The following is a 26,550-nucleotide window of genomic DNA, read 5'->3' as shown; positions in this document are numbered from 1 at the left end:
ATACATAGGCATTGTTTGTCATAAGCCATTACCATATTCAAATTCGGAACTTGAAATAAACGGTGAATAATGTAGCTAAAATCATCAAAATATCGTATATAAGGAGGTGCCGTTAAATTGGAGGTGTGCGAAGACCTGGACCAGCATAGACAATTTTCTGTCACAGGCTGTAGCATCCATTACGAACTTCAAATACCACATCTCAAACAATTTCGGTGGGTATTTTACCTAAAATCGTCAAAATACCGAATATATGGAGGTACTGATATATGGGGCATATACGAAGACCTGGACCCGCACAGACAATTTTCTGTCACAGACTGTAGTTAATAATAATAATAATAAAATCCATTTTTATATGTAGAATACATCCTAGAAAATATTTCCTGAACAATTTATTATTTTGAGTGGGAACGTCCTTCAAAAATTCAAAAATATAGATGGAAAAATCTGTCATACATATATATTCATTTATTTTTAGCATTTCGATCCTAATCTCATTGCAAAAACAGAATATATAATTCCACATTGTGGTCCATATAAGCGTTCCACCTTATATTAGGTTATATGATGGCTTTCCCCACTCTTTTGAACGAAATTTTCTAAAATTTTGTATTTGAAAGTTCTAATGGGTGTATAACTGACTTGCAAAAAATTGTTTATATTGGTCCTCATATTGACTGCGGCCGGCTCGGGCGAATTTACGTGCTTTTTTACTTGTTAACATTTATAAATATCCTCAGTCGAAACTCGAATGCGTGATTGTAACCCGTATCGAAATATTAAAAAAAATATTATTAAAATTTCCTGGACATTAACTAAAATAGTCCTACAAAAATATGAACCATTCATGTATTGATTTTTTCAAAAATTCCACCTACAGGGTGAGATGAAAAAACAACAACCAACTTCAGACTGGTGTCATTTCTAAGCCACTCGTCCGAAAGCTGTTAAAATTATTCCATCGCTCGTTACCGTGATACTGGATGCGTAGCCCGATGTCGAGGAAGTGGACGGAAGAAAACCGCAACACATCGCTGAGCAAGAAAACATATCGCTATATTCATTGAAATTCCAAAAAGTGCAAGAACTTACACCGCAACAGAATGAAAATATACTCAAAAGAGCTAAAGAGTTGTATCGCTTGGTCGAAAGTGGTGAACGGCCGAATTTGGTTTTCTCCGATGAGAAAACATTCGTTGTCCAGCAGTTTGTAAACAAACAAAATTATCGTGTTTACTTGCCAAAGAGGCCAGCTGAAATTGTGCACCTTCGGTTGGCCACCAGAACTCAAGCGCTGGCCATGGTAATGGTGTGGGCCGCCATAACAGCCTATGGTCGCTCTGCGCTCGCATTAATCGACCGTGGCGTCAGAATAATGGCGAATATTATCGCGAAAATATTCTGGAGGGTGTATTAAAGCCTTGTGCACGCAAACATTTTTGCCGCAGACCTTGGACGTACCAACAGGACTCAGCATGATAAAAGCAAAATATTGTTTCTAGATCTATCATGATTATTCGAAAAGGTTTTTATATTTTGAAGTAGACATTGTTATGTTTCATTGGAATCTTCTTCATTCTAGCCAACAGGGTTTCAGATCTGCAGAGACGCCAATTGCAGGTTTTAAGTGGTCGGCTATAGTCTTTGCTCGCTTATTATCTATTATGGCCCATGAAGAAATATTTTTGTATAAAAATCCACTATCCATACTCACTTATAAATATAAAATAAATTATTTATCCTCAATTTTGTTTTACACGTGTATACATCCCATCGCTTGATATCAGAAGATCTGCCGGTTTTGGTTTCTTTAATTTGTTACATGGAAACCCACCACGAATGTCAAATAACCTCAATATAGAAACTGTTAGATTTTAATAATTTCCGCAAAAATTTCACAAACCTTTAATGTTTTCATTTCAATCAACTCTCCACAGGCTAGCACTGATACTGATCTTTCTATTGCAAAATAGAACTCTCCTACTGTTTAATGAAACAATGCTTTTTCCTCTCTATACACCTGTTTCAAATCATACGTATACATACCAGTTTATTTCGCAACAACATCAAAGACCAGTCCCGATGTTCAGAATAAGCCCACATTTTATTAAAAATGTCAAAATCAATGAACGCGTGTGTGATGTTGGTGATGAGCTTTTCTAAAATTTGTGATAAAAGCAAAAGTTATGCTTTAGACAAGTTAATCCTCAGGGGGTAGACCAACTGTATAATTACTTGTCGTTGGTGGAGGTGCTGCTGTTGCTGGCATCTGCAACATTAGCAGGAATAGTATCACTACCACCAGCTTAATCACAAATGTAACCGCCGTTACAGTTGAAAGATGAAAGTGATCCTAAAAAGCTATGTAGGCCAGTCATTTCACTTCTACTTCTTCTCCTTGTTTTCCTATACGGTGTTTTTGTTGTTGATATTGTTTTCTCTTCTTTTCGCTTTGGAAGTGTATGGCATTTCCTTCTCCGGTGGCATCTAACATTTGTGGTGTTCTGGCTTACTAGCGCTATTACCATCTTCATCCGCCTTGGCGATACTTACAACAGGATTTTACTTTGCAGGTTATTTTCTTGTGTCGTTGCGTTGATTCCTAGCACTTTTACAAGTTCCCTTTCGGAGCGTGTAAGCTGGTGGGGTATGTGTTTCGTCGTGGTTTGTGGGTGTTGTTTTATTTTCCAGTTTCCTCTTAGGCTCTTTGGTTTCTATGTTGACGAAAACAGAGTTTTTAAAAGGAATTGAACGGAATTTACTTTTTCTCGTGTGTATGTTCACTTTTTGTCTAGTGTCTAGGGGGGAAAATACTAAATAAAATAATGAAATTCCATGGAATATTCCATTGTGAGTTTAATTGTTTTCTCATGTTAACATCAATTGTAAATTAATTCTATTGAAATTTCTATATTATTTTTTGTTTGATTTAAAGTGTGTAAACAATACGCATCAATTTGAACATAAATATTATTTACATCATATGTGTTGTATTTAAGTGGCAACATAGAAATCTAGAAAAACTACTAGGAAAAGCTGTATTGATTTCATAATATTTATATAAAATTTTATATTTACGAAAAAATAATAATACATTCTATGAAATATTTAATAATACATATTATATACGGAATATCCTGTTAGGTTATTTATTTATTATTTAAGAGAAATATTGGAAAATTGACCAAAAAATTCAAAGAGAATACAGCTAAAGTGCCCTACTTCTCTTAATTAATGTAAAAAATCTTTTATGGAACTCTTAAGTATGACACATATCAGCTGGTACAAGTTACCAAATAGTATAATTGATTGACAGCGATTATAAAGGGTGAGAACGAGCTACAGGAACGTTTTTGAGAAAAAAAGACAACAAATAAAAAGGGCCTTAAGTTCGGCCGGAACTTTTTGTACCCTCCACCACTATGTTTATCAAAGTAAAATAAAGTAATGAGAAGAATTGAATATGTTAACTTAAGATAGTAATTCGTTTTAATTAAAATAACAAACCCTAATAGCGGAACCTTTATTATTGTCTAATGTGTGTGGAAACCTTCAAAATACTAAAACCAGTAAAGAAAGTCTTAAAGTCGGGCGAGGCCGACTTTATGATAACCTACACCACTTTGCTAATTTAGTTGAGCTCCACATAACAATTAAAAGTTTTTATGGGAGAATTCAATCATACACGCTATGATTATAATTATAATTTAAAGTTCAAAGGACTTAATATGCCGAAGCATTTGTATCTTTTAAATTCGGAATTGTATTGCCCATTTGGTGCACAATTAATTTGAAATCGCATAAACATATATATGGGAGCCATATCCTATACTGAACCGATCTCGATTAAATTTGGCAAAGATATTTCTGAGCTGTATTTGATATATTTCCCTGAATATCGTTGTTACGGAGTGCATATTACGGTTGTGGGTAACAAATATAACAAATCGGATGAACAATATATATGGGAGCTATAGCTATATCTGAACCGATATCGATCAAATTTGGCATACATATTAGCAGGCCTAATTTGGGTGTATATGCTGATATTACACGTTTGGTGCACAATAAAAGGCAAATCAGACGAACATATATATGGGAGCTATATCTAAATTTTGACCGATTATCTCCAATTTCAATAGGGTTCGTCCTTGGGCCAAACAAATGATCTGTGCAAAATTTCATCTGGATCGGGCAATAAATGCGACCTGTACTTTGTTTACACAAATACATGAACAGACGGACGGATAGATGGACGGACGGACATGCATAAATCGACTCAGAATGTGATTCTATGCAGATCATCAAAAGGAACTATGGGTCTATCTCGTTTCCTTTTGCCTGTTACAACCAAATGCACAAAGACATAATACCCTGACCACCTTGTGGTGTAGGGTATAAATAGGTAGGTACCGTTATATGGGGGCTATGCCAATTAGTGAACCTGAATCGAACATTTTTTTTGGAAGGAGAGAAAAGATTTTCAAGAACGACAAATGTAAAGTTTCGTCTGATTTGGTTGGGAATTGTGACAGAAACCTTCCAATTACCAACAATCTGAAGGTACCGTTATATGGGGGATATACCTAAACGTGGATCAATATAGCCCTCTAGTCCATTTTCAATATCAATCAGCCTGCATGTAATATAAAGCTTTCTTCCATATTTCAAAGCTCTGTCGTGCATCGCTAAATTGCCTTATGATTTTATTCTGATGAAAAATGTGGTCCCCGATGAATATTTCGTGGTGTTGCAAACGGAATGACAAATTTGATAAATTCAGAGAATAAACATGAAATCTTTATTGGAATTGATAGTACGATTCGAGTCCCACTGCTTACTCAAATTTTGGCATGCTCTTTCCAACATTTGGGGCGGTATCTCACGAAATGCTTCAATGTTGTCTTCCAACAATAATACAAATATATTAACTCGTAAATAGTATAAATTCGTTAAATCGCACATCTTTCATTTTGGTCAAAAAAGTTGGATATCATCTCACGGTAGCGCCCACCATACAAAGTTACGCACCTCCACCATATCATGGAGCGTACATACAGTTTGTCGTTCTATTTGTAACACATCCAACCATAAATTTTAGGCTCCACAAAGTGTAAATGTTCTTGATCAGCATAAAATTCTATGTTAGCGATGTCTGTCTATGAAAATCAAAATTAAACTGTACCGCCACATTTAACGTGCATTGGTTATTCTAATCTCAATTTTATACAAGAATTCACTGCTATATATATTGCTATATAAGTTCATGTTTTGGTATTGTCCCCATATGACTGTACCTCCAGATCATCTCACTGTAGCGCGCACCATGCATAGTTACATTATAATTCGCACCTCCACCATATCATGGAGGGTACATTACAGTTTGTCATTCTGTTTGTAATACATCAAACCATACATTTTAGTCCCCTCAAAGTAAATAATCTTGATTAGCGTACAATTCTATATTAGCGATGTCTGTCTGTCTGTGTTTTGGTTGTGCTGTTTTTAATTTTAAACAAGATTTCGCTGCTATGCTATATAGGTTCAAGTTTTGGTATAGTCTCCATATGACTGTACCTCCCGATATTCGGAATTTTAAGATTTTTAGCCAAATTTTTCATCGGAATTATCTCAAATTTGGTATCTGGAGTTCGTAATTGGCGCAACCTTCCCTGGCAGATAATAGGAGAAATAGGTCTAAGTTTTCGTATAGAACCATATATCTCAAAAAAGTCGGTATTTTGATGATTTGTGTTATAATTTTCAACTGAATTGTTTGAAATTTGGTATGGGAAGTTCGAAATGGATTATACATCCTATTAAATTTCGTATACCCCCCATATAACAATACCTCCCAGTATTTGGTATTTTAAGTAGTTTAGCTTAATTTTTGCATCAAATTATATCAAATTTGGTATTTAAAGTTCGTAATACGCACCACATTTCCGGGCTTTAGAGGTGCACTATTTCGTATAACCTTATATACCTACAACACCTGATATATGTTTTTTCTTTAATTATAGCGGAATTTTTAACGGAATTGTTTTTTACATTAACAAGTTCTATCTCTTTTCTTCCCCAGACTTCAAAGTTCCCTTTCAAATGTTCTTCTGTATTGTTATTTTCGATATAAGCAACGCATCATTATATCCTTTCAATCTAATTACAATACATTCAATCTTCAAATTCAACTTTTCCAACCTTCCTCCCTGCAATTCACCCAAATTCTTTATTTCTTAAATATTTTTTATTAGGCGTGCCATGTTCTGCTCGTGTTCTCAAGTTTCATTTAACCAGAAAAGAGCACAACATTGTCTGAGCAGAAAAAAAAAACAAATCAAATTCAAAATTCTGGTGAGCTTAAATGAATGTATTTTTAGAAATGCTTATTGCCAAACCTTGGAAGTTTACGTACAGTATTATACTCGTGAATTTGATCATATTGTAATGAATGCTTTTCCTCTACAACTCTGCCTTTAATTCCGTCTGTCTCATTTAAATGACCTTTAAGTGGTATTTATGTATGTCTAGACATTTACGAAATCTCGCTAACTATGCCAATTGAGCAGAGATGAAATAAAACGCCATGTTGATGTAACAAACTGTTTGGATTCAAAGGAATTTCTAGAGTGCTGAATTTTAAGCCGAATTTTTGAATTTATTTTTTTTAGCATAGTTTACTATTTTCAAATAGTTTTAATTTAAATTTTGAAGTTGAGCCTAATTTAAAATTGATTTTTTGGAAAATATTGCATTATTGTATTAAATATATTTAAATTCCCAAACGATGTATGTACCATAAATAGTAGAATCACATAATTTTTATATTTTTATAAGTATTATAAGTTGTTTATTACATATTATATGTGCCAAAGTACTGATCCTTTGGATGATTTTAGTGTTTAATATTAAATATATTACCTTCTTTTTTGCTTCACTTATTTTCCCTTTCATTTCGTTACTTTCACACGCAGCCCATTGCTAAATGTGCGATGTACACACATATGTATGTGTATGTATTTGTGAACATTAATTTTGGATGCCTTCTGTTGAATGTATTTTTGTTCATTTATCTTAACACTTTGAATAATATTTTTCTCGACTTATGTTGTATTATTTTTTGTTTTCGAATATAGATGTCTTCCAAGCACACAAACAATATATATAACAGAATGTATTTACTTATACCCCCATTATACATGCATGCAAGTCAGCTGTAAAGAAGAAGAATCTCATTCTTATGCTTAATGTGTAATCAAGTGTAACTGATAGAGAACATCAGTAAATAAAAGTAGATGCAAAAAAACAAGAGAGAGGTATAAATAAATGCAAGCCACTCAGTTTTGTTTTGCTCCATGGCCATAATAAATATTATCAAATAAAATATATTTTTCTCAAATGAAAATGTGCGAGGCATATATACAGGGTTGCCCATATTCGACGGACCTTTGGGCCCATTCCAATCGACGAGGCTTGTCCGCAGGCAACATTCTTTGCGCCAATTGAATTTTGTACGGGGACAAATGCAAATCAATGCGAATAATCCATTGTAAATTTCAACTATTTCAGAGCGCTTGCGTGGCGTGTATTGGTTCATGGTAAAAATCTGCTTGGACTGACGCTTCAAACGCGGTATGTCATTAAGCGATGTGACATCTCTGTCAAAAGTTATGGCGTTGCCAGATGGGTCCGTCGAATATGGGCAAACCTGTATGCCATCGTCGGGTATATGTATTTGAATGTATTGGCAAAGAAATCCTTAAATTTTGTATTTTATTATTCAGTATTGAATTACAGAAAAAGTGCAAGAAAAGGTGACATACCGAAACCCACGATTCTCAACCAAAGGGTATATTAAAAACACTTTGAAAAAAAATAAATATTTTTGCTAATAAAAAAACATTCAAGATGTACAGAAGCATTAAAGTTTGGATGGGCCGAGCTATACGAGGACGTGGATCTGTACAGGAAATTTTCTGTCATAGAAAGGAGGACCCATATTGGAAATACTTTTGGTGAAAAGTGTGGCTAAATTCATTAGAGTTTCGAATTTATGGATGTACCGTTTTAGCCTCTGTAGGCTATTATCTGGCGAACTCCAAATGCCAAGTGTGAGATAATTCTGCCCAAAAATGTAGCTAAAATCGTCAAAATTCCAAATATTTGGTGGTACCTTTTATATGGGCTATATGAAGGCGTGGATACGTACAAGAAGTTTTCTTTCATGGGATGTGGTACCCATTACGAACTCCAAACACCAAATTCCGGTGAAAAGTGTGCTACAAATCACCAAAATAACAATATCTTAAGACACTGTTATATGAGCACTATACCAAAACGTGGACCTATATATGTATGTTAGGATGTTTCCAACACACAAAACTGCCAACTTACAGCATATTTGGTTTAAAATTATGAAAAAAATAGGTGTGTCTGTGAGAGAGCGGTTGGAGAGAGAAAGTTTGACAGTTCTTCAGTGAGAGTTTGCAAATTCTTGCTGGACACATTCCTTCTTGCAATCTCTTGCAACTCTTCTTCATCTCATTCATCGACATTCAATCAGATGTTTTCTATTGTTTATTTATTTCTTTTTGTGATTTTAATTTGAAAATATTGCTTTGAAATTTTATTGCCAATTTCCTTTTTATTTATAAAACTTGTGAAATTGGTGGTGGTTCCTTTCGTTTAATTCTTTTAATGGGGGACAAATTGGTTACTTTTGACAAATCAGCTGATTAGTTGCAAGCTTCTGCAGGAATACCGTCTGTTTACTTTTCGCAATTTCCTTGCAAAAGAGAGTAAAACTACCTTACTCTCTCAGAAAGATGTTGCTGGACAATTTCTGCAGGAAAAGTAACCAGACACACCTAATACCAAAAACCTCAAAACTGTTGGAAAGGGTATATGGGGGTATGTCAAAACTATATAGCCTATTTTCAAGTCCTGCTGAATTATAACACATCTGAGTAAATGTTCATCAACCAACTTCATTTCATTCGGAGCTTGAGAGATTTTCCAAGACGGACATCGCGAAATCGGCATTGTCATTCGTCTAAAATGTATACTTCGAGGTGCTGAAAACAGAATGACAAAAAAAAGCACCAATATCGTTTAAAAATTGTTCAAATACTTTTTAAAAATCCACGACTCGTAGTTAGAAAAATCCAAAAAATCAACAATTCTTTTCTAAAAAATTATTTTAACAAATCCACCACCCTTGGTAAAAAATCCTTCAATATTTTTTTTAGTTTATAATTATAGCTGGGACTAAAATTGAAAAGAAATGTTTAAAAATTTTTCAAAATTGTTTTTATAAATATTTTTAATATATACAAGGTGAGATAAAACAACTGCAACAAAGTCAAACGCAATAATTTTCACATTTTTTTTTTAAATTTTATTGAATAAAAGCAAAAAATGTCGGAAATAGCATAAAATTTTTAAATAAGTTTAGATTTGATTCAAATTGGTCACCTTTGGCACGAATGATGGCTTTCAAACGGCCAATGAAACCGTCACACGCTGCCGAAAGTTGCTCTGCGTTATTTTGGTCTATTCCCGGTGAAGCGCTTGCTTGAGGTGATCGACACTTTGGTATATTTTAGTGCCAACCTTATTTTTAAAAATACTCCACACACTATAGTCCAACAAATTAGTATCCGGAAATTTTGGTGGTCATTGTGCGCTGGAAATGAAGCGAGGAACCTCATTTTGTAACCATTTTTGGGTGCTGAGTCCTGTTGGAATGTCCAAGGTCGGCCAAAATGTTTGCGTGCCCAAGGCCTTAATACATCCATCAGAATATTTTCGCGATAATATTTGGTATTTATTCTGATGCCATGGCAGACTAATACGAGTGGAGAGCGACTGAGCGGCTGTAATGGCAGCCCACACCATCACCATGGACGGCACTTAAGTTCTGCTGGCCCACCGAAGGTGCATATTTTCAGCTGACCTCTTTGGCAAGTAAGCACGATCATTTTGTTTGTTTACAAACTGCTGGACAACGAATGTTTTCTCATTGTAGAAAATCAAATTCGGAAGTTCACCACTTTCGGCCAAGCGAAGCAACTCTTTAGCTCTTTTGAGTCTATTTTCTTTCTGTTGCGGTAAAGTTCTTGCACTTTTTGGAATTTCAGTGGCTTTACCCCGAGCTCATTTTTCAATATTTGCCCAGTGGAATATTGCGATATGTTCAGCTCACGAGCCATTCTTCGGCCACTGCGACGCGGGTTTTGATCAAGTCGATTCTTTACTTTTCGATCCGTTTCTGCTGATGTTGCTGTTTTCATCCGTTCACTTCCTCGACGTCGGGCTACGCCACCGATATCATGGTAACGAACGATGGTACGAGACACAAAAAATTTATTCACATTTAAATTTTGGAGTGCTCTAACGATAGCCACTTGTGGTTTTCCAGCCAAATATAAAGAAATCATACTATCGCGCTTGAATTCCATCACGAATAACTTTTTTTCTGGAAAACTCTCACCAAAATGCTTTTGTACGCTTGTAAACAGTATAATGAACTGTCACTCGAAACATTTGAACAGCTGTCGGACGAGTGGCTTAGAAATGACAGCTGTGTGGAATTGGTTGCATTTTTTTCATCTCACCCTGTATAGGCTCCTATATTTAATACTAATCCTCTTAGGCAACTTACATTTCATGAAATTTGATATTTCTCCATAAAAATTATTATTTCGGAGAAGTGCTGCAGTCTAAATGAATGAATTAGGCTGAAGGGTATAAAAACCCACAACAACAATACATATTTCTTAATTCTTTGCAATAAAATTCGGTCATTGCTTATGGTACTCCCATATTCTATTCTTGACTTTAAATCTAAAGTTTTCTATAATATTTTCACAGCATCCTAAAAGTATTGATTTTAAGCATCTGAAAAAACACCAGTCACATGTATATGTAACCACACATAACGGAGTATATGCGAATAATATATGCACATACAACATGGTATGTATGTAAAATCATATCCACAAATCGATGATTTTTGTAATTCCCCCCAAGAGGCATCACACGGTTTAGCTGACTGCAGGGCAAGTCTTACCCATCTTCCAATCATTATAGTTAAATTTTCGATACAGATTTATATTCAGCGTGTATGGGTGTATGGTCTGTATGTTTTGTATGCGTATATGGTATATTCCCCAAAGACTATTGCAAATATTCTCGCTTGATTTCAAATATTTACAAACAAAAATCACTTACACAAATTATGTTAATTTCAACTTCGATTTTATTCACAGTCTACTGAGTATTTTGTTGGTTTTTATTCTTTTATGTTTTCTTGTTCTGTTTCTAAATCATTGCGTTCCGTTTTTTTTTTTTTTTGCTTACTTCGTTTACTCGCCCTCCACCCACCATTTGGGGCGTGTGTGTGTGTGCTTTTGTAAATAAGATAAAACAAAAATATATATATTCTAAACATGGGAATTTTGCGCACGTTTACTGAAAGGTAATAAATTATAGCTAAAGGCATTACCATTTCATTCAAATTTGGATATACTTAAATATACAGCCTCTGGTTGACGAATCATGTTTATTGTTTTTGAAATATTTTGCGAAAATTGAACTTACCAATGAGACACTGAGTAGATCAGCGATTTTAATATTTTACTGTTACTGCGCTTTTAAGTTTGTAATAGTTGTGATAATTTTTAATTGCCGGTATGAATACTTTTGTTTTAATTAAAAATGTATTTTAAATAAAGTATTCCATCTAAATTAATTTTCAAAAAAATTATTGGACTTCAATAACTAATATATTTTTATACCCTCCACCATAAAAAGTATGGAGGGCATATTAAGATCGTCATTCCGTTTCTAACTCATCGAAATAATAATTTTATACATAACAAAGTATATATATATTTTGATCAGCGTTAAATTCTAAGACGATTTAGCCCTGTCCGTCCGTCTGTAGTAATACCTCTAGAGTCAAAACGTATTAAGGTAAGAAACTAAAATTTGCAAAGATAAGTCTTTTGTCTGTCGGCAGGTCAAGTTCGAAGATGGGCTATATCGGTCCACGATATTATATTGCCCTCATATATCGGTATCCCCGATATTCGGTATTTTCACGGTTGTAGCCAAATTTTTGAAATTGTTTGAAAATCCACACAATGAGTTCTTTCTGAGTACTTAACCTCCTGAAGGAGCATTGCCTATACAGGTCCACAATATCGTATATCCCCCATATAACGGTGCCTCCCTATATTGGGTATTTTGATGATTTTAGCTACATTTTTCAATTGAATTGTCTAAAAATCCATACTAGAAGTTCTTTCTGAGCACTTTACCCCCTAGAAAAGAAATGTCCTTATAAGTGCACGATATCGTATAGTCCACATACAACGGTACGCCCTGATATTCGATATTTGACGATTTTATTATTATATTATTACTCACAGCATTTGTTTTAAACTTCGTATTTAGAATTCGACAGACAATTGTCTATACAGGTTCAGGTCTTTGTATAGGCCCCATATATCAGAACATCCCTATATTCGGTATTGAAGATTTTAGGTACAATATTCACCGAAATTGTTTGAAATTTCTATTTGAAGTTCCTAATAGATTCCACAGCCTGTGACAGAAAATTATCTCTGCAGGTCTTCGTATACCCCCAATATAACGGTACTTCCCTAAATTCGGGATTTTAATGATTTTATCTACATTATTCACCATGTTCTTTCAAGTTTCGTATTTGAATATTATGGCTTATGACAAAAGTTGCGTATGCAGGTCCACGTCTTCGTATAGGCCCCAATATAACGGCTATGTTCGGTATTTTTAAGATTTTAGCAGATTTTATATATATATATATATATATATATATATATATATATATATATATATATATATATATATATATATATATATATATATATATATATATATTTTCATCGCCAATCAACTTATATTTTCAATTTCTCACTTAAACACAAGCATAGATTTTGTTTGGTCTAAGGATTGATTGGATTTAACTGGGTACACATGTGTATTGTAGTGTAAAAACAGGTTTTGATTATTTCACTTCGAGAGAATTTTGTAACTTTTCTATATTCACTTATTCATCTATTGTTTTGTCTCATTTCAATCGCCAAAGTCAGTTAATGCATTTAATACTTTGTAACATGTATAAGTCTATTCGTCGTCTCTCTACCTCCCATTCTGTCTATCATTTTGAATGGTATAGATGTGTATATTAAATAACGTACTTGCCCGTACAAATCTAAAACAAAAAAAACGAGAAAACGAAAAGACTAAATAAAGTAGCAACATGTGTATTTGATTTTCTGATTTTAATACAGACTCCATTCATCGGTTGTTCACATTTGTCTGGAGGCTAAAGAAAATAAAAACAACAACGACAACAAAAATCGAATCCTAATGGATTAAAACAAGTTCACAGATTGCTTCTTTAATGAAAATGGAGAGATTTTCGAGAAAAATGTTAAAGAAACACAAAATTGCTTTAATTTGTTTTCCAAAAAAAAAAAATAAAAAATAAAATAATAATAAAAAAATGAAAATAAAAAAATAAAATAAAATAAAATAAAAAAAATGAATAAAAAATTACATAATAAAGGAAATACATTTTTATACCCTATGCCACACTCTGGTTCCAAAGACAAATCTCACTAAAATTGGTTATGAGATCGTTAGATTAAGGTATATCTCCCGTATAAAGGGAAAAGAGAAAAAAACAGTAACAAAGTCAAACGCCATATTTTTTTTTATTTTATGGAATGAAAACAAAATATGTCGGAAATAGCATCAAATTATAGAATAAGTTTAGATTTGTTCGAATTGGTCACCTTTGGCACGAATTATGGCCTTCAAACTGCCAAGGAAACCGTTACACGCTACCCGAATGTTGCTATGCGGTATTTTGGCCCGTTCCCGTCGAAACGTTTGCTTGAGGTGATCGACACTTTGGTATTTTTTAGTGCCAACCTTGCTTTCCAAAATACTCCAGACACAATAGTCCAACGGATTGATATCCGGAGCTTTTGGTGGTCATTGTGCGCTGGAAATGAAGCGAGGAACCTAATTTTGTAACCATTTGAGGGTGGCGCGTGTTGAGTGCTGTTGGAATGTCCAAGGTCTGCCGCCAAAATATTTGCGTGCCCACGGCTTTAATACACCCTCCAGAATATTTTAGCGATAATATTCGGAATTTATACTGATGCAACGGTCGATTAATACGAGCGTTGTGGCGGCCCACAACATCACCATGGCTGGTGCTTGAGTTCTGGTTGACAAGTAAACACGATAATTTTGTTTTTTTACGAACTGCTGGACATCGAATGTTTTCTCATCGAAGAAAGCCAAATTCTGCAGTTCACCTCTTTCGGCCAAGCGAAACAACACTTTAGCTCTTGTGAGTCTATTTTCTTTCTCTTGCGGTGTAAGTTCTTGAACTTTTTGTAACTTGAATGGTTTTACACCGGGCTCATTTTTCAATATTTGGCGAATGGAATATTGCGATACATTCAGTTCACAAGCCATTTTTCGGCCACTGCGACGCGGGTTTCGATCAAGTCGTTTCTTTACCTTTTGAACCATTTCTGCTGATGTTGCTGTTTTTCCGTCCACTTCCTTGACGTCGGGCTACGCTACCAGTATCACGGTAGGGAGCGATGGTATGAGACACAAAAGATTTATTTACAGTTAAATGCTGGCGTGCTCTAACCATAGCAACTTGTGGTTTTCCAGCCAAATAAAAAAAATCACACTATAACGCTTTAATTCCATCCCGAATAACTTTTTCTGGAAAATTCTCACCAAAATGCTTTTGTACGCTTGTAAACAATATAATGAATTGTCACTGGAATAATTTTAACAGCTGTCGGTCGAGTAGCTTGGAAATGACAGCAGTCTGAAGTTTGTTGAAGTTTTTCCGTCTCACCCTGTAGGGTTTGTTGTAATAACATGGTACACTTTATCCAAGGTAACCACAATTCGAATCATAATATCTAATATCTATTATTTTTCTAATTAGTCTTGTTTATGGATTTATAAATGTATATTTATACAATCTTGTTAAACCCTGCATGAAGTAATTTTACCCTGCATGAAGTAATTTTAAAGATATTTCCATAAATCCCTTGAATCTCGCAAAATTTTCTCATATACTTTGTGACTTCCGCAAAAACGTAATTTGACTTGCAAAACATAAAATATTACAAAACAAATTTTCATTTTTATCTTTTTGTTCACAATTACCTTTCAAGAGCTATCAACTGTTAACTTCAACTTGACCCTTCAAACTTCCGGCTAATTTAAGACAATGCTGACATTTTTGTTGCAGCTTCTTGCATTCGCTGCCTGGCCATGGCAAAAAAACAAATTATCATTATTTTCTTAATTGTATTTAACTTTTCAACTTTATCTGCAGAGAAGCTGAAAAGCGCAACGAAGAAGAACTGAAAGTAGGAGAAATAGAATAAGGTGTTGTCGTATTTGAAATAGAGACAAAATGAGAGGGAGAGAGAGAAGAGAAAAACAAACATTACCATTAAATTAGCAATGTTTAATCCTTTTGCAGCTAACCGACCTACCACACAACATCAGCCACAACAATATCTTGACATTTAATTACCTTGGCACTGAAATATATATATATTCCAATGTGTATACGTATGTGCGGATGTGTGTCTGTGTGAGAAACGCTTGACTATCTTGAATCTATTTCTATCCATTTCACTACTTGAGCTTGAAATCTACAAGAAAGGTAATAAGTGGCAATGCCGAAGAAAAAGAATACGAAGAAGAGGAAGAAGCAGTTGAGTGCTCAGCAGAATGTCAGCCAACATACAATGCTGCAGCGACGAAATGCATTATGTCAAATGCAATTTAAATTGTCCTTCCACAGCTAAACTAGCAATGTGATTTTTCCACCATTTTTTCTATTGCGTGTTTCTAGCTGGCTGAAGATAGAAATGGGTATTGGCTGACACATATACGAGGGTAGTTATGGATAAAAATACATTTTATTGTTGAGTACATTCAATCCTCTGGAATTGTATCTCGTATTATATTAGACCTTGGCAATACCATCTAAAATCCTCGATTCCTAAATGCTTCTGTGCAAGATTGTTCTCCATAGTTTTATTTCAACAACAGGATATTTTCTCTAAAAACACGCACACACACAATATATTCGGCAACCAGGTATCCTTTACTCACTATCCGAGAGGACGAAGCTATGCCATGCACATGTGCTAGTTGTGCTCGAAGCTCAAGTTGTGCTTTATTGTTCATTTTTGCTGTTTTGCAGTGTTTGGTTTTTTTTTTTTTTTTTTTTTTTTTTTTTTTTTTTTTTTTTGGTGGCTGGCATGGATTCAGTATTTAGCTCTGCAATTCTTCTTGACATTTTTCCCACTACTAACCCATTCCCCCAACGTGCTCACACCCAGTCATATCTTCCACCTTGAATCTCTCTAGACACTCTCTAAATAGTTTTTGAATAGTATTTCTCGAAAGAATCGAACAAAACAAACACAAAATGGGGAAAAACGAACAAAAATAGAATACTTCCATCTCCCTGACGGTTGGGTGTAACTGAAAATATCTGTTGTTGACATAAAGTGGCAATTTTAATGTTAAGATAACTACCACTGGCACTACGATGCTACCAATACAACGTTGACGACGACAACGACGATTCTGAAGATGGTAGAAATACTAGAAAAATATAATCGTCAATTCTCCATTAACGTTCCAAATCACGTACGCTGTCTGTGATTTAGGATATGAGGTATTTTGTTGCTGTCGTTGTTGTTGGATGGTGAAGGTGGGGGCGTAGAGGAATGTAATTGGATTTCGAGAATGAAAGTGGTGTGAAAGTTCAAAACCATTGTGATTAGTTTCACAAGAAATGAACATTTTTGTATGTATGAGAGTCGTTTAAGGTGTATGAAATGAGCCTAAAACCTGTGAAAGGAAATTAACACACTCATCCAACAATTCTTCTCACACACACAAAAACGGAAAAGTCCAAACAATGGCACGCGTGCAAATCACAATGGAATTTTTGTATTATATATTAAGTGGTCTTTCGTAAGTTTTTTTTTGTGTTATGGGTTTCAGTTTTTCACAAAAGTTGATAAAGAAGTTTACAACACTATGGGAATAAAGAGCAACATTTTAATATTGGTACAGAATAAATGTCAATACAGTGAGATGAACTTTTGAGAAATATTTAAAAATATTGTAATCCAAAAATACATTTGACTACTTATAAGCCACAATTACAAAATTTCTATGTTATTGTGTCTATACTACAAAAAATCCACTTTTTCGATAATTACAGATAGAAACCTAGTAGATTATGAAAGTAGCTAGCAATTGAAAATAATTGATTGGGATTTTAAGGTTAATGCAAATCAGCCAAAGGAGATGGAGGACATGTTCCCAATCCTTTTCCACAATTTCGGAAAATTTCTGACTGAGATTTCTTGGAATCCGTACATTATGTACATTACGTACATTATTATACATATACGATTCTTCTACAATTTTACTGATAACAAAAAGAGGATTATTTTGGTAAAAAAAATGGACCCTATTTTACATTTTATGTACCAATATATGATGTCTTCCACAATGTTACTGATAACAAAAAGAGTATTATTTTGGTTAAGAAGTGGTCCCTTTGGACCCATTTTCAATACCTATTAAAGTTTGCCTTTAAACGGTATCGTAGCAAGTCAAAATATTCTACGCCACATTAAAAAATAAATTAAAATAAAAAAAATATTAATAAATATTTAAAAAAACATTGTCCATATTTATTGGCTAAAGAAAAAAGTATGTTTCAATAATAAGAAGTAAAAAAGCAGCTAAGTTAGGCCGGGCCGAACATTTTATACCATCCACTATTTGGAAGAAACCCAAAAAATGTCGAAAAAAATCCGTCAAAAAAATACCGCACAATTTAAACCCGTTATATGGGGGCTATACGAAGACGTGGTCCTGCATAAGTATTTTGTGTCATAGACTGCAGGGTTCCTAACTTTATATACGACATTCCAAACAATTCCGGCGTATAATGTCGCAAAAATCATGAAAATACCGAATACTAAAACGTGGATCTATGTCGACAATTCTCTTCTAGGGGCTAAAGTTCTCAGATAGAACCCATAGCCTGGATTTTTAGACAATTCCATTTAAAAATGTGACTAAAATCATAAAAACCCGAATATCGTGGGTACCGCTGTACGATATTGTTGACCTATATAGACAATTCTCTTCCAGGGGATACATTTCTCACAAGGAACTCTTTGTGTGGATTTTTAGACAATTCCATTGGAAAATATGGCTAAAATCATCAAAATACCGATTATTGGGGGGTACCGTTATATGAGGGATATTCGATATGGTGGACCTATATATATATATATATATATATATATATATATATATATATATATATATATATATATATATATATATATATATATATATAATTCAATTCCAGGTGATAGAGTTCTCACAAGGAACTCCTTGTGTGGATTTTTAGACATTGCCATTGAAAAATGTGGCTAAAATCATCAAAATACCGAATATAAGCGGTTACCGTTATATGGGGGCTATACGATATCGTGGACCAATATAGCCCATCTTCCAAATTGACCTGCCTGCAGACAAAAGTCATATCTGCATCATACTATTTATGGTGGAGGGTATAAAAAATATAGTCAATGTTGCAAAAAAAAAAAAAAAAAAAAAAATGCGGGAAGTTTCCCAACTTTTATGCCCTCAACCATAGTATGAAGGCTATGTTAATTTTGTCATTCCAATTGTGACGCCCATGCCCGTCTTTCTGTCTGTCCATCAATCCACATGCCTCTCCGTGGAAATCACACAAGCTTTCGAACGAAATGAAGAAGCTTGATAAAGCTTTACTTATATTAATTTTTGGTCCATAGAAAATTTTGTATTGGAAATGGGCTATATCCAGAAGATTTGAGTATTTATAGGCGTTTTAGTCACAATTTTAAATCAAATTTTCTGAAAATTGACAGTTTGCGTACACAGGATGTAGGAAACATCCTTATAGAGAACTCTCAATGAAAGCGAAATTTCTGGTAATGATAACTACCAGAAAAGTTTAATTTTTTTTTTTCTACTGCGATTATTTCAAGGTTTTTGCCACATTTTAAACCGGTAGCGCTTCACATTTGGTATTTAGACTTCGCGATGGTACTACTCTTTATGACAGAAAATTTACTGTACTTCCCGATATTCGATATTTTTGCGATTCTATCTACAGCGGAGTTTTTTTTTCAAATTTCTTGCTTGGAGATCGTAATGGAGAAGGAAGCACTTCTATGACTGAAAATTGCTTGTAGAGATTCACTTCTTCGCATATCCCCCACATGCCTTACAAATTATCTGGTATCATTACCAATAAAGATCAACATCCGAATTGTGAAGATTCGAGCTCTAAAATCATATAATATAGTCCTTTGTCAATACCTGTTTTTGTTCAAATTTCCAAGTCACCACCTCATCTGATGTCATATAGAAACCTTTAAAATTCTAGCTCTAAAATATATAAATTATTCAGAAAAATGAGATATTAGTTATTTTAGTACCGTTTTTATACCCTACACCACATAGTGGTAAGGATATTATGTCTTTGTGCATTTGTTTGTAACATGGAGAAGGAAACGAGATAGACCCATAGTTACTTTTGAGAACCTTCATAGAATCACTTTCTGAGTCGATTTATGCATGTCAGTCCGTCTGTATTCTTTTGAACAAAATGCAGGTCGCATTTATTATCCGATTGAGATGAAATTTTCCAAACAATATTTTTTTGGCCTAAGGACGAACCCTATTGAAATTGGTGAGAATCGGATTAAATTTAGATATAGCTCCCATATATATCTTCATCCGATTTCGGGTTAAATGTGCACCAAATGTCCACTATCAGACCAAATTACCTGAATTTTGGCACACCCAACCGAGATCGGCTTAGAAGCAAGTATATCAAATTTGGTTCAGATATAGCTATAGCTCCCATATATATCTTTCATCCGATTTGATCTTTAAGTCCCTCACATTCCTACTATGCACTCCACAACCGTGATATTTGGTACCAGATATCAGATAAAGCCCGAAAGTGGTTGATTTTAACTTTATTAAAATCTGTTCCGATTTGGATATAGCATAGCATAGCATACTCTTCACATTATTCTATCGATTTCAGGTTAATTGTGCACTAAATGGTCAATATCAGCCCAAATCACCTGAATTTTCGTACATAAGACCGAATTCAGTCTAGAAGCTAATACGTCAAATTTGGAGAAACCCGGTTCAGAGATAGCTATAGTTCGTAAAATGCCCGATAGAATTAGATAGATTTTGATTTTGTACCAAATATCTCATAGAGCTATGAAATGCCCTGTATAAACCTTTTTACGAGAGCTCTACTAAATATGCATAGTGGTGTAGGGTATCATATAGTCGGCCCCGCCCGACTTTTGAGCTTTCCTTACTGGTTACAAATGCCAAAATCATGCCCTATCGCCCCCCATTCACCATGCCACATTCTAGCGGTGTTTTTTGCTGGTCATTGATGAAGCAATAAGTCACTCATATCACATGGCCCACAAGGTCTCCCATTCATGGGCTCAATCATGAAAAACAATCAAATCTAAGGAAGACATTTCAAATATTCCGACAAGATTACGTATACGTATGTTAATGCCTCTCTCTCTCTCCCTCTTGTGTGTATGTGTGTGTGTTAAAGTGTTAATGAGTTAGGAAATTAAGTTCATTTGTACTATCGTCTCTTTATTCCCTTTCTCACAACTATCTGCCGCACTATCTACCAAAAAAATGCAAAAAGAAAAAACGTAGAATCGCAGCAGAAAATGAAAAGAACACAATTTACATTTTTGTCATATCGTAGATGGCATCGACCATGGACCAAACGACTCTGAGGATTATAATTAAGGAAATGGCATACCATTTGAAAATGTTCACTCAATTCAATGTTTTGTTCTTTTCTTTGGAACAGGAGCAGCAGGATATGCTGGATGGAAGTATATGAAAAATTCTAATTAAGGCACGTTTGGGGCGATATTTTTTCATTTCTTCCTCTCTGTTAACACTTTACAATATCCTTTTGTGGAAATTCTATAATATTTTTTTTAACATTTTGAGGTTTTGCTTTATTTTTTGGGTATAAATTCAAACAGAAAACAATATTTGAAATTAAACAAAAAAACAGTGTTTTAAAAAATGCAGTCGTAAATATAAGCAGCTGGAAATAAAGATACAAAAAAAAAAATATATATATATATAATTGGAACACATTGTAACATGTTTTTTCTCTTTTTTACACGCTTTTAGTTTCTACAGTGGCCGTGGAAGCGGTGCTGGGTCGTACAGCAACTCTGCCTTGTGACATCGAACCGGAAGCCAAGGATGACAGAGTTTATATGGTCCTGTGGTTTCGTGAAAGTGCTGGTAAACCTCTATACAGGTAAGGTTGATATAAAAATTCTACCAAAAAAGCTTACTTGAAGCTTACATTTGAACGTAAACAGACGTACATTCATACATACATAGGTAGTGTGCACAACAGTTTGTTGCAACATTTTGTTCATATCCACACACTATAAAATTTATTTCCGCATATGAAAATTTTAAACCCACTAGGGAACACTGCTCACCTAAAAGGCAGAAACTTCAACAAAAAACCATTTGCCCAGAGACGTTTGCATGATGGAGAAAAAAGAAAATAGTAGGTAGTCTAAAGAATACAAGAACAGCTGAACGAACCTACAGCAAAACTACAAGTGGCATTTAATTGGATGTGGTTGTCAGTTTCAAATGCCAGCCATTCAGACACTCAGAACTCCACACGAAATGTTGAGCATAATTTCCAGAAGAAATGTACAAGACAAAAAAGGGAAAGCTGACAATGGATTGCGAATGTTAAAAAAAATAAAGTCTGTAATGAAATATTTCTGGTGTAGAACCTGCATATGTTTGTTTCTCTGAAGAAAAAGTCTAATATGTGGACAATTTGTATAGAAGACGTTTAAAATGTCAAAAATCAATTGAGGCCCTTTGAAGTGTTCTCCTTCCAAGAAAAATCTCAAAGAGATCTGTAATAACCAGGCTTAGTTAGGAACAAAAGAAACATCGTCAGAAACACATCAAAAATGGCAAGTAACTGCCCTCTGCACTACAAAAATAATGTCAAGTTACTACCCTCTGCACTACTAATAAGCAAAAAATAATATATTATTGCTATTTAAATTGACAAGTCAAAATAACTTACTCATCATAATACAAACTAATGAGTAAAGTATGTGCTCGTTTTGCTGCGACCATAGGGCTAAAACAAAACCAGTAAGGAAAAGTCATAAGTCGAACGGTGATACCCAACACCACTATCGGTGACACCCTACAACACTAAGCACATTTAGTAGAGCTACCGTAACAAAATAATTTATTTCATGTAGATCATACCACCTATCAACATTTGGCTTTAGAGCATTTATAGCTTGCTATAGAGTGCATGATGTCACTTAGAGGTGGATTATATAAAAAACAAAGTAAAAAAACATTAAGTTCGGTCGGGCCATACTTTTAATGCCCTCCACCTTAGTGTAAAGGAAACATTAGAAGAAATGTGGCAAAAACCATTAAAATGCCGAATATCGGGAGGTACCGTTATATGGGGGCTATACCTAATCGTGGACCTACACATGCAATGTTTCGCCAAAGGGGCTAGAACCCATTATTACCTACAAATACCAATTTTCAGACAAATCCCTGAAAAAATGTGGCAAAAATCATCAAAATACCGAATATCGGGAGGTACCTTTATATGGGGGCTATACCAAAACGTGGACCTATACATGCAATATTTTGCCACACGCACACGGACCCGTTATGACCTACAAATACTAATTTTTAGACAAATCCGTGAAAAAAGGTGGCATAAATCATCAAAATACCGAATATCGGGAGGTACCGTTATATTGGACCTATACCAAAACGTGGACCTATAATTATAATGACTCTCCACGCGAACTGGGACCCATTATTATGTACAACTACCAATTTTCAGAGAAATTTTTGAAAAAATGTGTCAAAAATCATCAAAATACCGAATATTGGGAGCTACCGTTATATGGGGACTATATCAAAACGTGGACCTATACACACAATGTTTCGCCACACGAACTAGGACCAATTATGACCTACAAATACCAATTTTTAGACAAATCAGTAAAAAGATATGGCAAAAAACCATCAAAATACCGAATATCTGGAGGTACCTTTATATGGGAGCTATACCAAAACGTGGACCTATACATGCAATATTTTGCCACACGCACACGGACCCGTTATGACCTACAAATACCAATTTTTAGACAAAAAGGTGGCATAAATCATTAAAATACCGAATATCGGGAGGTACCGTTATATGGGGACTATACCAGAACGTGGACCAATATATCTCATTTTCAATACCAACCATCCTAGATACAATACAAACTGCTCTGCTAAATTTTGGCGCTCTACGTCAAATAATGTGGGCTGTATCGTGATTTCAACAGACAGACGTACATCGTTAAATCGACATAGAATTTTATGCTGATTATGAATATATATACTTTACGGGGTCTTCGACGAATATTTAAGGATGTTACAAACGGAATGACAAAGTTAATATACCCTCCTTTCCAAGGTGGTGGGTATAAAAATATATATCGGAGCCAAGTTGCAAAAAATGGAAACGTAAGTTCCGTAATTCACTCCATTTGGGTTGATATTGGCCATTATTTGCGCAATAAACCTCAAATCAGATTAAGGATATATATGGGAGCTATATCCAAATCTAAGCCGTTCTCGATAAAATTTGGCAAACGTATTTCCGAGCTCTATAAGATATCTGGTACCACAAATCAATGTTGTCGAATGTATATTACGAATATGAGGGACATAAACACCAAATCGTTTGAAACATATGTGTGGGCTATAGCTATATCTGAGCCGATTTTCTCCAAAATTTAAGTACTTGCTTCTAGACTGAATTCGGTCGGATGTACCAAAATTCAGGACTTTTGGACTGATATTGACCATTTAGTGCACAATTAACCCGAAATCGGTTGGAGATATACATGGGACCTGCATCCAAATCTGAACCGATGTTGATAAAATTTGGCAGAGATATTTCTGGGCTCTATAAGATATCTGGTACCAAATATCATTCTTGTTCGCCAAGTCGGATGACACATATATATGGGATCTATAGCTATATCTGAATCGGTTTTCTCCAAATTTTATGTACTTTATGCATATTTTCACCAAATTTTATGTACTTGCTTCTAGACTGTATTCTTTGTAGCAATTTAGGTCATATGGGCTGATATTAGCCATTTGATGCACAATTAACCTGAAATCGGGTGGAGATATGTATGGGAGCTATACTTAAATTTGAACCGATTTTCACCAAATTCAACAGGGTTCGTCCTTGGGGCAAACATATATTGTTTTTTCATCAAATTTCATCTCAATCGGATAATAAATACTACCTGCATTTTGTTCACACGACATGCATAAATCGACTCAGAAAGTGATTCTATGAAGATCTTGAGAAGTAAGTATGGGCCTATCTCGTTCCTCCTCCATGTTACAAACAAATGCACAAAGACATAATACCCTTACAACCATATGGTATAGGGTATATAACACGAAGTTCGTAACAATGAATGACTACATGGTGTGACTATCTACCAATCTGAAGATCACTAGGTCAACACCTCCATCGGTCAAAAAAAATATATAACTCAACAAAAAAGTGTGGTGGAATTAACAATTCACGAAACTGTGAATACCCCACTATTTGGAAGGAATTAACCAATTTTCAAAAAATATCCGTTGAAAAATACTGCTTAAATCATAAAAATTTTATTATATATTTTTTACATTTATTACAGGTACACGTATCTCTACTTAATGTACATTATGTTGTAGGGTATCATCCAATCGGACACCCCCCATTCAATCTTTATTTTCTGGTTTTAATTCTAATCATTCTAGAATTGTTGAGCCAAATGAATGTATTAGCTTTTTAGAAATTCTTCCTACCGGAGACAACTTCAAATTTTACAAATTTGGAAGAATCCTGATTTTTGAAAGGTTTTAGCGGATTTTTCATTATAGCTGATTGAAATTATGTTAGTCTCTTCCACAGGTATACTAGTTTTCCAATAGTTTCTCTTTAAAATGGTTAAACTTGAATTATGGAAATTAAAGAATAAAAAATATTATTTACCGTAGGCGAATTATTTTTTGAACTCATATTCAACGGAATTGTTCGATTTTAAATCCGAAAACATGCTTCTGCCTATATATAGAAGAATTCTTAGGTGCATCCATCTATAGAAGATAACTTTCAGAAGTCCTCTTGAGAGCCTTCATTTTAGTGAAGACCTCTCCAGCTTTTTCCTTGCAAAAGCCTTTTTCAATATATAAATGCGTCTACATTGTCTTCTGTTTTTTTTTTTTTAATTGGTGTTCTTTATATACAAAACATATTTTGACAGTCATGAATGTTGAGGAAAATTTCAAAACCTATTTCGACGGTCATGAGTTGTCGGGAAATTTTCAAAGATATTCCATCTGCGAACAAGACTTTCAAGTCTCCTAGCTATAAAACACCTCTAGTAAATAAAAACGATTTCAAATGAAATCTTATTTTCAAAACTTCTTTCCATTGCATTCTGCTTCATATGCATCATTCATTAACTCAAACTTATGCATCATTCTATCATCCGGGGACTCTAGGCTAATCTAAATTATATAATTTTTTTTTTTTTTGCAAAATGAAATTTTCATTTTAGTTTTACAACAACAACAGCATAACAACATTTCATTGTTACACCTTTTAACTTTTATGTATATTTACACTATACATTACATGTGTTACTCCAAACACAATTCATATTCTTTTTTCTTTCGCTCTCTTTCTTTTTTTAGAGCCGTTTTTGTTTGTGTTTTGTTGGCACTCTTGTCCACATCTATTCATATGTCCATTGGTATATACGTGCGTGAGTGTATATGTTCGCCACACATTGGTCATGTATTCATACGAATGTATATATTTGCATACAGGAGTAGTCCATTACAGTTACAACATGCAGTTGCATGGCCTGGTCCGAAAGTCATGCACTGTGGAACGATAGCAAAAACGAGTTAATTTCCGCTTGGTAAGAAAGCAAATGATTTTAATAAAAAAAAATTTAAAAGTGGAAAGCGAAAACAATCTTATGGTAACTGCGAAAATCCATTTTAATCTCTTTTGAAAAGATCAACAAAAAGTCTGTCCTATTAACGTTTAAATTCTTCCACATTTACATTTCTAATCGAAAATTTGATTCCTAGAGCAACCCCATATCTTTCCTTCAATTTCGTTCCACTGTACATTGATGAAATTTCAAACTTTTAGTGTTGTAGTAGTCGAAGCAGCAGTGCTAATGC

The 26,550-nt window shown here is 34.4% G+C and overlaps 1 protein-coding gene across 1 annotated transcript in view; it reads left to right on the top strand.

Moving 5' to 3' along the window:
- The window catches only part of LOC101894331 (uncharacterized), a 531,058-nt gene that overhangs the window by 368,794 nt on the left and 135,714 nt on the right, over window positions 1-26,550 (top strand). Inside the window, exon 3 of the mRNA XM_059123561.1 lies at window positions 21,400-21,532. Coding sequence (XP_058979544.1) covers window positions 21,400-21,532 — 133 coding nt within the window. The remainder of the gene's footprint in view (window positions 1-21,399; window positions 21,533-26,550) is intronic.

This window comes from Musca domestica, unplaced genomic scaffold, assembly GCF_030504385.1.
Source record: "Musca domestica strain aabys unplaced genomic scaffold, Musca_domestica.polishedcontigs.V.1.1 1, whole genome shotgun sequence".
Lineage (NCBI taxonomy): Eukaryota > Metazoa > Arthropoda > Insecta > Diptera > Muscidae > Musca > Musca domestica.
This window is presented reverse-complemented; position numbering and strand designations above follow the sequence as displayed.